Source organism: Cydia fagiglandana, chromosome 5 (assembly GCF_963556715.1).
Source record: "Cydia fagiglandana chromosome 5, ilCydFagi1.1, whole genome shotgun sequence".
In the NCBI taxonomy this organism is placed as follows: Eukaryota; Metazoa; Arthropoda; class Insecta; order Lepidoptera; family Tortricidae; genus Cydia; species Cydia fagiglandana.
Window position 1 is genome coordinate 1,484,106 of NC_085936.1, and position 14,570 is coordinate 1,498,675.

The 14,570-nt window shown below is 39.1% G+C and overlaps 1 protein-coding gene across 2 annotated transcripts in view; it reads left to right on the forward strand.

Annotated features, from left to right (window-relative positions):
• LOC134664316 (V-type proton ATPase 116 kDa subunit a 1-like) overlaps positions 1–14,570 on the forward strand; it is a 65,189-nt gene that overhangs the window by 44,886 nt on the left and 5,733 nt on the right. For both annotated transcript variants that reach the window (XM_063520886.1, XM_063520887.1), the window contains 4 exons: positions 3,494–3,606; positions 4,136–4,278; positions 5,514–5,662; positions 14,276–14,362. In XM_063520886.1, coding sequence (XP_063376956.1) covers positions 3,494–3,606; positions 4,136–4,278; positions 5,514–5,662; positions 14,276–14,362 — 492 coding nt within the window. The remainder of the gene's footprint in view (positions 1–3,493; positions 3,607–4,135; positions 4,279–5,513; positions 5,663–14,275; positions 14,363–14,570) is intronic.

Below are 14,570 nucleotides of genomic sequence, written 5' to 3' on the forward strand. Positions count from 1 at the left end.
CTGTTACCGACACAAACACCAGAGAGGAGGAGATCAAAATACGCATCCAAAACGCCCTGCGGTGCAGTGCAGCCCTCCACAAAGTGTTGGTGTCCGGGCTTCTCAGCAAACATACAAAGTTACGGATATATAAAACCGTTATACGGCCTATCCTAATGTATGGCTGTGAGGCCTGGTCCCTAACACTAAAAGAAGAAGGTCAGCTCCTGGTAGCAGAGAGAAAAGTTTATCGCAAGATCCTGGGACCTATTCAGAGAGATGACGGCACCTGGAGGATCTGGAAAAATGCCGAGATCGAGGAGTTAGTGGCCGAACCCAATATCATCGGCGAAACGAAAGCGCACAGACTTCGCTGGTTCGGTCACCTACTCTCAATGGGAGAGGATCGGGCTGTCAAGAAGGCGTTCTTGGGACGACCGACTGGTAGCCGTCCGGTGGGTCGGCCCAGGTATCGCTGGGAAGACAGTGTGGCGGCGGATCTACTTCAGCTTCGCGTCAGTAACTGGCAGGAAGTTGCGCAGGATCGGGATAGGTGGCACGCTCTCGTTTCGGAGGCCAAGACTCTCTTTGGATCGATGAGCCAAAATAGTTAGTTAGTTAGTTAGTTCATGTTTCTTAATATACCAAAATAGTTATAAAAATATTCCGGCGCTTTTGAAAAATCCATTTTATAAAAAAAACATACCATGTTGGTTCGGAACCGGGCCTTGTTACTGACAGTGGGCCTTCTTACAATTAGTCATAGTACAAGTTCAAGAATAACAGAAAATACTACCGGGCCTTATTAGCTTTTATCATGAATTAATTTCATCTTAAATTTAAAATGGTCTATAGTAAAATACGGCCTACATATAGGTAAACCAGAACTTTGGGAGTATTGTCAAGAGGGCGCTCGTTTTGAATTTTATATAGCAACAATTTGTATAGTGGGGACAATGGAAATTGGCAGATGATTTTTGTTTTATTCCGACAACTTTAATAAGTGCGAAGTTTGATGTTTGGATATTTCTTCGGCTTTTGCGCTTAAATGGCTAACTCGATTTAGATAAAATGAATAGCGTAAAGTCAATAAGTAACGCAAGAGTTATAAGTAAGAATTTATATAAATAATTTTACAAATAAAATTATTTTACGTAAGCAAATATGTTCTATTCAGCATAGTTGAAATCGGGATCTAAATATTCTTCAGTCATTTTACCCCTGGGAAATTTATGTCTTCTTTTAAAACAGTTTCTTTTTTTAGGTTTGGTCGTTTAATTCCGCCCTTACGCCCTTCGCTAGCAATCCGTGATACCGATGCATGCGATACACCTATACATGAATCAAATTATTACAAGACATCAACCAAATCGTGACGACCTGACTATAGTGACATTTGTCCATAAGTTTGAAACTTACCCGTCAATTCAGATGCTAATTTCGTTATGTTTTCTAATGGAAGAAATTCCTCTCCCGCACGTTTTTTTTCCAATAAATAACTAAATACACTATTAACAACTTTTTTCTCTGTAAAATCTAAAACTTTCGGCATGATTATTGCAGTCTAATAATAATTCACACGAAACTAGACAAAGCAATGTTTACATTGTCAATATTGACAACTATCATAGAGGGTAGATGTTGTCTATTATTAAAATTGTTGCCATTGCTAGAAATTAGTACCAACAAATTTCCGTAACATGGCGCACCCTCAATAGATCCTGGTTCACCTATACATGAGTCATGGAAAAACAAATTGTATTTTATTTAGTACCTATATGTTGTTCAAAATCTTCAGTAAGCTAACTTATAAGAGTCTATCTATTATAATTAATCTAGATTGACAGTTTACTTAGCAAATTGTACTTTTACCTTTAGGTTTTATGTCGGAAATATTTCACCCAATTTGTACTGAAACATAAGCATTTGAGCGTAATTAATGATGTTTACTGATTGTTAATCTTAAATATACCTATTATGTAGGGCACTTAAATTATTTTAGCGGACCAAGCGGATGTGTATGTTTGTGGACCACTTTTTTATTTAAATAATTAAATTGTAATTCATTCAAAAAAAGTTATTACAATTAGGGATTTAGATACCTCACCTACCTTATTACAAAGCATTACAAAAATGTCCAAAGGCCAAAGCCACGCCGATAAGACATAAGACCTCATAAACGACTTCATAAATATAAACGTTCACTGAAAAAACCCAAATTCATTTCTGATAATTTTATTTCGTTACTGAGTTATCGTTTTGCACCGAATATCAATGAAATAAAAGCACGTTGTTGTTTGATAGATACATTTATATAAACATCGTCACATGAAACCAATATAGGTACTCGTAAACCAGACCACTGCGATGCTACTGGCTTTAAATATCGTTCTTTCAACTGATGATATAGCCACAAAAACCCGCTGAAACTGCAGGTCGAGTCTTGATTTCAATTTCTTGATGATATATCATTGCATTAACTTTCAAAGCACATGATAGCTCTTAGAATAGCAACAAAACTGGTTGAAACTAAGAATTTTATTGCTGAAATTATGTGAACAACATTGCTTCGTCTTCATAAATAAAATTTTAATAGTTTATATTGTTTAGGCTAAAATGTGAAGAATTTTGTTGATAAATTGTTTACCTAGTATATTGACATTATGTCATATATGTTTTTAAAATGACGTAATATGAATACCAGCACAATGAAAATTTATTCCAATAATAAATAACAAATCTTCAAACTTTTTTCATTTTAAGTGAATTAGGAAGAAGGTAATTACACTGATTTGGTTGTATTAATATATTTTATTAAATAATTTGTCATATTTTTTAAGTATTATGACTTGTGAATAAAAATAAATCGAAATTTTAATGACTCTAGATCTCCGTGTGACGTTATTTATTTACCCTATTTATTTTGAACACAGTTTTTCACTGGTATCATCATTCGTATACGGACATGAATTTCTGTCAATATATATGCCAAATCGAAATGTCAACTCGGGAGAAAGAAGTAAGCGTCCGCTTCCAACGGCCCACAGCGGGCATCTGAGGAGAAGGAGAATTTGACAGATATGGCGGATGTATGGAAATTATACGAAAGTTTACGTTTACGATTGAATTTCTCTGTAGCCTTTAAGAGGAAAAATAGGAAAAGCCTGATTCGTTGTAGTCCAGTTATCTGGCTTTCGAAATCACTCGATTTTATAGCATGAGCATCGATTTTTTTATACAAATTTTACTAAACGCTGACACTCGTTCGTCACGTTTTAGGTACAACTTTGCATAAGTGTATTTATTATATTGTAAAACATTTCAGATTTTCAAGGGTGATTCGTTGTAAACACACTCTTTGGGATAATAATGACATTTATTATATTTTTTTTTTATCAAGAGATGTGAACGCTAGCGACTAAACGGTGACTGCCTTTTTCGCTGATTTTGCTCGATGCAGTCTTAAGACTGTTTCTTATAGTACACAATATTAATGTGTCATTTTTATTGACAGCTCGCCGAAGCCAACAAGATTATCTTCATGAACGCCTACAAGATGAAGATTTCCATCATTATCGGTGTCTTCCACATGTTGTTCGGTGTCTGCATGTCGCTCTGGAACCATCTGTGAGTACTATTACTATTATCAAAGAGAATAGGTTAACCTTAGAATAAATTTAAAAATGGAAAAATTACTATCTTGGGTGAGACTTGAACTGAAAGCCTCTTGATCGATACTCCAGCGCTCTGCTATCTGAGCCACCAAAACCTCATCCATAGCCAGCAAATCTTTCTACCATATTATGGATCAAGGGGAGAATGGAGGAGGATCGCGGCGCTAAAAGGGCATACCTGGGACGCCCGGTAGGGCGGAGGCCGATCGGACGTCCCAGGTATCGCTGGGGCGATGCGGTTGAAGCGGACTTGTGCGATCTCCATGCCGATAACTGGCGGGAGATGGCACAGGATCAAGACAATTGACGTGTACTCGTGTCGGAGGCCAAGACTCATTTTGGGTCGCTGCGCCATTGAAGTAAGTAAGTATGGATCAAGGGGACCCTAGCAACATCTACCGTAAGAGTGTTATACTTCTAATAGCATCGTCCCAAACGTTTCTACTTGTCAAAATTAAAATATCATCTGTTGTCATTCTCAGGTACTTCAAGCGGCGCACCAGCGTGTACGTGGAGTTCGTGCCGCAGATCGTGTTCCTGGTGCTGCTGTTCTTCTACATGGTGCTGCTCATGTTCATCAAGTGGACCAGCTACGGCTCCACCCCCCCGCACTTCGGCGACCCAGGTCAGTCATGTTCATCATCAGGTGCTTCAAGCGGCGCACCAGCGTGTACGTGGAGTTCGTGCCGCAGATCGTGTTCCTGGTGCTGCTGTTCTTCTACATGGTGCAGCTCATGTTCATCAAGTGGACCAGCTACGGCTCCACCCCCCCGCACTTCGGCGACCCAGGTCAGTCATGTTCATCATCAGGTGCTTCAAGCGGCACACCAGCGTGTACGTGGAGTTCGTGCCGCAGATCGTGTTCCTGGTGCTGCTGTTCTTCTACATGGTGCTGCTCATGTTCATCAAGTGGACCAGCTACGGCTCCACCCGCCCGCACTTCGGCGACCCAGGTCAGTCATGTTCATCATCAGGTGCTTCAAGCGGCACACCAGCGTGTACGTGGAGTTCGTGCCGCAGATCGTGTTCCTGGTGCTGCTGTTCTTCTACATGGTGCTGCTCATGTTCATCAAGTGGACCAGCTACGGCTCCACCCCCCCGCACTTCGGCGACCCAGGTCAGTCATGTTCATCATCAGGTGCTTCAAGCGGCACACCAGCGTGTACGTGGAGTTCGTGCCGCAGATCGTGTTCCTGGTGCTGCTGTTCTTCTACATGGTGCTGCTCATGTTCATCAAGTAGACCAGCTACGGCTCCACCCGCCCGCACTTCGGCGACCCAGGTCAGTCATGTTCATCATCAGGTGCTTCAAGCGGCACACCAGCGTGTACGTGGAGTTCGTGCCGCAGATCGTGTTCCTGGTGCTGCTGTTCTTCTACATGGTGCTGCTCATGTTCATCAAGTGGACCAGCTACGAATAAAAAACTATTCTATTCTATTCTATTCTATTCTACGGCTCCACCCCCCCGCACTTCGGCGACCCAGGTCAGTCATGTTCATCATCAGGTACTTCAAGCGGCGCACCAGCGTGTACGTGGAGTTCGTGCCGCAGATCGTATTCCTGGTGCTGCTGTTCTTCTACATGGTGCTGCTCATGTTCATCAAGTGGACCAGCTACGGCTCCACCCCCCCGCACTTCGGCGACCCAGGTCAGTCATGTTTACCGCGAAAATTGTGGTTTGGTCTGATTTTTACAGCAGCATTTCCCAGACTATTGATCGCAACCCATTGGTGGGTCGCGATTTCGGGGTTGGTCCCATAGTAAAAGTTGCTCAGTATCCCAAAACCTCCCTGGCAACGGGAATTCAGTTATTTTTAGTCATCATGTATAATTTATTAATGTTTACACGTTTTTGTACAGCTTACGTGACAACGAGCGCATTCTGTGCACCCTCCATCCTGATCACGTTCATCAACATGATGCTGTTCAAAGTGGACGCCAACGATCCTTCGCGGGAGATGTGCGCCCAGAACATGACCATGTATGCCGGACAACTTGGCTTGCAGAAGGTAAGACAGACAGGCAGCAGCCTAAACCATCTACATGGTTTACTCTTATATCCTCCTGGCTCACAGCCATACAAATGAAAGATGCAAAATTTGCCATAGAAATTTGAACCTACATTGTAGGAAATAGAGTTGATTTGGCGTTGTTCTAAAACTGAACGAAACACAGCTAAAGCAACTCTGTTCCAATCGAATATTATTTAAATTTCATGAACTGAGTAAGTTTTATAGGTAGGACCTTGGGCCTTAGGATGATATAGTACGGATAGTACCATCGCCCACACTGTTAATTAATAAAAATAATAAAATAAAATAAAATAAAAATATTTTTATTGACAAAAACAAGTTACAGGTAGGTGTTGAAGTCCCTGACTTCTGAGCTAGGTAAAGACCTGTGTTACAGAAGTCAGTGTCCTCTCCCAGACAATAGAAACAGAATGAAGATTATCAAATCTTATTATTAACTACTAAATTTATGTTTTTAATTTTATATTTAAAGAAATTAATTATATTTATTTATAGGGCTTGTTTTGATACCAGAAAACAATGCCATTCTAGTAAGATTACATAGCAATTACATTATATATATATATATTTATTTATTGTGTGTGTGTGTGTGTGTGTGTGTGTGTGTGTGTATGTGTGTGTGTGTGTATATGAGTATATTAATGTAGGATGCTTTCAGTTTGATCATAATCTAATGACAGCAACCAAGACTTAAGTTTTCTCTTACACTCATATTTAGTTAGGGGATAGATATTTAGAGTTTTGTTAATTTTATTATATATAAAGATGCTCATAAAACCCTGTTGCCGTCTGGCAGTAGCCAGTCTGCATTTATATGGCACACATACATTTGTCATTGTTCGCTTACTTGTATTTTTATTTTGATCATAGGGGGTAAGCTTATGCTGTTTTAACGTTAACAGTAATAAATATAGTTGTCTGACAGATAGCAATTGACATTGTTTATATAATAGAGTCGTTGGATATCTATATGGTCTACATGTCATGACCTTCAACAGGGATCTCTGAGCTCTTTCTAATTTTATCATATGGGTTTTACAAGCGCCACCCCATACAACATTGCAATAACCAATGACTGGCTGCGCCAAAGCAACATACACAGTTTTTAATAAATCTAGTTCAGATACAGATCTTAATTTCTTAAAAATATAAACTAGTTTTCTTATTCGTGTTGAGGTTAGTTCTAAATGTGGCTGCCAACTCAGTCTATCATCAAGCAGTACTCCTAGATACTTAATGCAATCAGATTTAGCAATGACAGTACAAGTACAATCAGTTCCTGTCTGAAAACTACATGTGTGAACCTTAAGTTCTCTATTTTGCATAAATGATTTATTTAACGAAAATTGTAAATATGTGGTCTTACTTAAGTTTAGGGTAAGTAGATTTCTTTGTAACCAGCTACTGATTTTATGGAGTCCTATCTCAGCATTACTATACACTTCCTCCCATGTATCTCCATGGAAAATTATAGAGGTGTCATCAGCATAAGTGAAGATTTTACCTTTTGTAAGCGATAATTGACACAGGTCATTTATGTAAATCAGAAACAAACTGGGTCCCAGTATACTGCCCTGGGGCACACCATAAATGACAGGGGCATCCTTACTAACAGTGTTTCCTATTTTAACTTGTTGTGTACGATTGACCAGGAAGTCACTGAAAATCATGTGAGCCCTTTCCCTTATGCCAATACACTCCAGCTTGCGGATAAGCTCTGGAATCGAGACAGTGTCAAATGCCTTGGCAAGATCAAGGAAAACGCCCAGGCATTTTTTTTTTGTATCTAGTAGGGTAGTAACGTGATCTGTCAAAGCACTGACGGCGTCTTCCGTGCTCTTGCCTGGCCTGAATCCAAATTGACAATTTGCTAAAATTTTGTGGTGTTCCAAGTATTTGACAAGTCGGTTATTTAGAGCTTTTTCAAGGATTTTTGACAATGATGACAAAACTGAGATTGGCCTGTAGTTAGCAACATTGTCTTTGCTTCCTCCTTTATGAACAGGTGTAATTAAGGATCTTTTAAGTGCCGCAGGGAAGACCCCCTGTTTAAAACACATTTTAATAAGTTTTGTGAGAGGATTAACAATTACATTTTTTGCAAGTTTAATAGCTGGGGTTCTAAGGTCCACCACCTTGCATTTTGGAGACAAAGCAAACCGCTTGGAACAGGTGTTCCTGGGGATGATCTGAGCCGATTAAGCCCGGTTGCCAAGAGGTTCCACCCAGCAGGTGGGCAGGGGAGGGGGGGCAAAAGTGGCTCCGGCGCGCCTCACTCTAAGCTATATATCTGCATACATCTAGCAACTATATCAAGTTTGGTATCTTTTTCGTGTAATTCGAGGATGAAGAATTCATTTCTGTGACTAAATTTTCACTCTTCCATACAAAAAAATCGAGAAATTAAAAATTCCAAAAAAATCTTTTCACTTTTTTTTTCGAAAATCCTCGACAAAATTAAAACTATGAGGATTTGCTCTAGAAAAAAAATACCTGTGAATAGCCCAGTTATCCTACTATATAGAATAGTAAACTTGTTAAACATTTTTTTTTCATAACTCTGATAAAAAAAATGTTTTGTGTCGCGCGGCGTACCTGCATTGTAAGAGCGGTATGCAGCGTTTAGGATTTTTAAGTATGTTTCGATGGTTTCTGATAAGTTGTTATTCTTCTGGTTGTAGAAAATTACTTCTGGACGTGATATATATACAAATATAAATTAAATGTATAAATATAGATGTTGGGAAAACTTTCGCCAATAGAGTTATTATAAATGTGATAAAATTAACAAAGCAGATGTTTGATTAAAATGTGGGTTAAAATACGAGTAAGATATATATTGTTCGCAATTGCCACTATATGTATGGGTCCGTGCATTTTAGTTTTTTCTTAACGCAGTTGCACCTCCCTGCGCATTTTGTTTTGCAGCGGCAAAGAATAAGCTCTAAACAAGCAGCAGCCGCCGCAGGTAGGCTTGTACATATGGGCTCCCAATAACCATTTTGTTTGGACCAGCTCCAGTCAGCAGGACATGGAAGCTGTTGCTGAGGGGCTATAATCTGTCCCCAAACATAGCCTCCTTGGTAAACTGCACGGAGAATATGTTTACGTAGGTAGCGCATCTTCCATTGGAGGCAGATTCTCTAACTGAAGATTATTTTTTGTAAAAAGTACTTTTCGGCACTCTTTTACACTTGTACTTGTACCTGATCCGAACACTGTAACACAATGCATAGTATCAAAATAATGTCTAAGGACCAATTCACATCTCGTAATTCAAATCTGTCCATACTTACTATTGTAAGACTCTTACTTGTCATACAAGACAATAACATTTTTTTCCAAAATTGGCTGCTCAATGTTGTTTTGTTTACCGTATTTAAATCCCTCCGGAACATTACAAGGACCACTAAAACCAGGATTGTCAGATCCCTCATATTTCCCACTTTTCTGTATGCTGTATGTCTCACATGGACACTAAGGGCATCCGAAAAACAGAAAGTGAATGCACTAGAGATGTGGTGCTGGAGACGAATGCTGGGAATATCATGGACTGAGCATCAATTATTGAGGAGCTTGGCATTAAAGAGCGGTTGCTTTCTACGGGCAAAACTCGGTACTCAACTTCTTTCGACACGTGTCTCGTCGAGACGGAACATCTACAGAACGTCTAGTTGTGCAAGAAAGAGTAGGAGGTGACAGGGCTAGGGGAAGATCTCTAATGAGATGTACTGACCAAACCAAATCAGTGTGTCGGTCACAGTAAGCGAATGCTTACGGAAAGCAGCTCTACGGGAGGAATGGCGACGTGTCGTTAAATGAGTCGCTCAAAAGTTTTCATAATGGCCACGACCACTCTATCAAGAGTGTAACGAAGAAGAAGGCCCTCCGTTACAGCAGGATATGCGCTTTAAGCTGAAATACGCTTTTTTTCCCTTTCCACACACAAAAGAAACTGTGTTGTAACCTGAAAAGGCGTGGAAGAATGGCAAGACTACTATCCTTTCTGGTCCTGTAAAATAAATCATATATCTATGAGTTACAAATAAAATCATATATTTAAAGAAAGTTTGCAGCACGTGACCATTAGCCCAGTTGACCTGTCTCTTATTGCGGTGACATATTTATTTATTTTATTTACAATTAATGGAAGAACTACAAACGTTAGCTTAAGAAAATGCAATAGCATGGCACGAGAGGAACAGGTGATTCTTTCCTGTGCCAATCCTCCATTAATTGTAAATAAAATAAATATGTCACCGCAGTATACGAGACAGCTCACCAGGGCAATTGGTCAAGTGCTGCAAACTTTCTTTAAATATATGATTTTATTTGTAACGCATAGATATATAATTTATTTTACAGGACCAGAAAGGTCAGAAGTCTTGTCATTCTTCCACACCTTTTCAGGTTGCGACACTGTTTCTTTTTTGTATGGACAGGGAAAAAAGCGTATTTCAAGCTTGGAGCGCATATCCTGCCGTAACGGAGGGGTTTAAATACGGCAAACAAGGCAATATTGAGCAGGCATTGCCAATATTGATAAAAATTGTTATTGTCTTGTATGGCAAGTAAGAGTCTTACAATAGTAAGTATGGACAGATTTGAATTACGAGGTGTGAATTGGCCCCTAGACGTTACTTTAACAAAATGCATAGTATTTTGTTACTGATTTTACGAGTACATCAGGTACAAGTACGAGTGCAAAAGAGTGCCGAAAAGTACTTTTTACAAAAAAAAATCTTCAGTTAGAGAATCTGCATCCAATGAAAGATGCCCTACCCACGTAAACATATTTCTCCGTGCAGTTTACCAAGGAGGCTATGTTTGGGGACAGATTATAGCCCCTCAGCAACAGCTTCCATGTCCTGCTGACTGGAGCTGGTCCAAACAAAATGGTTATTGGGAGCCCATATGTACAAGCCTACCTGCGGCGGCTGCTGCTTGTTTAGAGCTTATTCTTTGCCGCTGCAAAACAAAATGCGCAGGGAGGTGCAACTGCGTTAAGAAAAAACTAAAATGCACGGACCCATGGGCATGTAGTGGCAATTGCGAACAATATATATCTTACTCGTATTTTAACCCGCATTTTAATCAAACATCTGCTTTGTTAATTTTATCACATTTATAATAACTCTATTGGCGAAAGTTTTCCCAACATCTATATTTATACGTTTAATTTATATTTGTATATATATCACGTCCAGAAGTAATTTTCTACAACCAGAAGAATAACAACTTATCAGAAACCATCGAAACATACTTAAAAATCCTAAACGCTGCATACCGCTCTTACAATGCAGGTACGCCGCGCGACACAAAACATTTTTTTTATCAGAGTTATGAAAAAAAAATGTTTAACAATTTTACTATTCTATATAGTAGGATAACTGGGCTATTCACAGGTATTTTTTTTCTAGAGCAAATCCTCATAGTTTTAATTTTGTAGAATATTTTCGAAAAAAGAAGTGAAAAGATTTTTTTGGAATTTTTAATTTCTCGATTTTTTTGTATGGAAGAGTGAAAATTTAGTCACAGAAATGAATTCTTCATCCTCGAATTACACGAAAAAGATACCAAACTTGATATAGTTGCTAGATGTATGCAGATATATAGCTTAGAGTGAGGCGCGCCGGAGCCACTTTTGCCCCCCCTCCCCTGCCCACCTGCTGGGTGGAACCTCTTGGCAACCGGGCTTAATCGGCTCAGATCACCCCCAGAAACACCTGTTCCAAGCGGTTTGCTTTGTCTCCAAAATGCAAGGTCCCCTTAGAAAACAGGACCTTAGACCTTCTGCTATAAGCAGTTTTGCTGGTATAAGATCCCAACCAGTAGCACAGTCAGTTTTAAGACTAAGTATTAAGGATTCTATTTCAGCTTCCTCCGGTGGCAATAAAACTATGGATTGTAAAGCTCTTGGCATTGCAACACTGTGTCTAGTTAAATTTGCACTATTATTTGTTATTGCTTCAGCCAACTGTTGACCAATCTTAGAAAAGTAATCACTGACAAGTTCAATATCACCAGAAGCCTTGTTTCCTGAGCTAATTAATTCATGAGCTGAGCTTGGCTGTTTTTTGTAGTTAACTATTGATTTAATGGCCGTCCATGTTTCCTTATTTGACTTAGCACACTGCAACAACGTCCTATCATGTTCTTGTCTCAGTTTTCTTAGAAGAGAGTTACAATAATTACGATATCGCTTGTATGAAATGAGTAGAACTTCATTATTTGGATCATTTTGACTTTTTTTGTGAAGACGGTCTCTATGGCGAATGCACCGTAAAAGACCTGGCGTTAGCCAAGGTTTAAGTGTTCTCTTCCTACAAGGTACCGGGCAAGATTTAGAGTTAATTTTTATAGCCGTAGATAATGTGTCAACAAACTGAGCAAATGCTTGGTTAACATCGGCTGTACTTGTGATAAATGAGTAGTCAATATTATGAAGATATTCAACTGCATCTTGGTATTTAATTTTATTATAGAATTGAATATTTGTAGATTCAGGAAGACGCAGGGAAAGATTTAGGAGTACTAACGCATGGTCAGTTACAGTAGAATCTATGACAAAAATAGAAGCGGGCACAGCCGTCTTTATTATAACATTGACAGTTCGTGAACTTTATTATATGTTTGCCCTATCAAACATGGTGCAGAATTTCCCTAAGCGGACTCCAGTACCTTTGTAGGTACAAATAAATAAGATGCACCGGATATCCGGTTACTATCCGGTATCCGGCCTATCCTGCCATTATTTTACTATCCGGCCGGATACCGGATAGTAACATTGCTTGATTTAGGAGTAAACAAATTGGATTTAAGAAACAGACCGGTCATAATCGTATTCGTTTATTATTTTAAAACAATTTAATCATTCCACTGACTTGCACGCGCACTCATTTCGAACCTAGAAATGAGTCCGCGCGAACGTTTACTAGGAAACAGGTCAAACCTGCAGAATGCGCACCTGAAAAACCGAAATGTAGGTATAGTTCCTTTGGCCGAATATCCGGTATCCGGCCACACAGCTATCCATTGCATCTCTACAAATAGTTAGGGAGGCGAATAGGGGAATTTTCGGCAATACTCGAGCGTGGCAGTTTAAGATATGAGAGATACCTTAGACCTAATAGAACAACCTTGTAAAGTATTTAGCTCTATATGTAGTGACGCGCGCCTAGGATAGACGATCAGATTAGTAAAAAAAAATGGATAGTCTGAAATACTCGAGCGCGTCAGATTAAGATATTGGGGGTTGATTTTAGTGTTTAAAGACTAAATTTAACTAATCTGACGATAAGTCCTTGACGCCGCCGAGTTATAGGGTCGCGAACTTGTAAAAAAAAAACGTTAATCCGGCATTCTCGAGCGCGATTTTTTTATTTTTTATTGTGAAGAATATAATCTAAAACTTACTAAAAATACAAAATCTGCCGGTTTCCGCATGACCGGAAGTGTGGAGGAGCCATTTCGTCTTCCTAAGAACGCGTTGCGGCATATAAGTCGCGAACGATACATTTTACAAAAAAAAAGTTTAAATAAACAAAAAAGGTAATTTTATTTTACACAAAAAAGGTCTCTTTACATTTTTGTCCAAAGTTAAAACTTTTTGACTTGAAGCATCATAAAAACTCAAACTCCCGGTTTTTTGAGTACGAGTATATCTCGAAAACTGAGGGTGTTAAAAAAAATTGATATGAAATAACGATGATTAAATTATGTGACTTTTATTATATCTCAAATTTTTTTTTTCTAAAGCTTCTCGACAATTTTCGTGGACTCGGAAAAAGTTACGCGTATCTGTATACAAAAGTATTATTAACATGTACAGTTTCATGTATGTATATTATTCAATAGCCTGTTGAATTGTTAGCCATTTCATCTACATTTACGTTGGTTGTATCTATCGCTTTATTGTCATTCTTAAATTCCCCGTTTTATCAAGGAGAAAGAAAGGAAAAAAAAGAAACCAAAAAACCTTTTTCGGTCAGATTAAGAGAACCCACCAACATTTTTGTCAGATTAAAAAAATATGCTTTCAGGATACCGAGATAAACCTCCCCTATGAAAATCTGACGCGCTCGAGTATTTCAAAAAAACTTTTTTTTTTTGCATTTTCAAAAATTCATCGTAACTTATCGTCACGCCGAAATCGTCAGTTTTTTTAAAGGAAGCTTCCTTGGGGCCTACTTAACACCCCTTCCGAAAATCTGACGCGCTCGAGTATTTTTTTTTTTTTTGCATTTTTGACTACTTTATATGCCTACCCCCACCACGCAAACCGGCAGATTAGTATACCGTTGTTATCAGAGGCACTCGGGGCATACGTAGTATGAATATCTGACGCGCTCGAGAATGCCCAAGTAACTGTTTTTTTTAACATTTTTGAAAAACCGTACACGCCAAACCCACCGCTAAAATGGTTTTTGCCATACGAGCTTTTCTTTTCGAAATTATTTTATCTTTCGATTTTGATAGGTCTCGACGGCGCCGTTGAATTACGCCATTTAGCTACCTCGCCTCCCTAACTAAAATAAACGTTCTAGAAATGATTGTTTTGAAAAAAACTAATATTTGTTTTTTTTTTAGTTCTTCGTGGTTGTGGCCCTGCTGTGTGTGCCCGTCATGCTGCTCGGCAAACCATACTTCATCATGCAGGAGCAGAAGAAACGCGCTGTGAGTACACTTGTCTCTTTCATTCTTATGGTGTCTATGCGTGTTGTAATTGTAAATGTCTTCTTCCTCGCGTTATCCCGGCATTTCGCCACGGCTCATGAGAGCCTGAGGTCCGCTTGACAACTAATCCCATGATTTGAAGTAGGCACTAGTTTTTACGAAAGCGACTGCCATCTGACCTTTCAACCCAGAGGGTAAACTAGGCCTT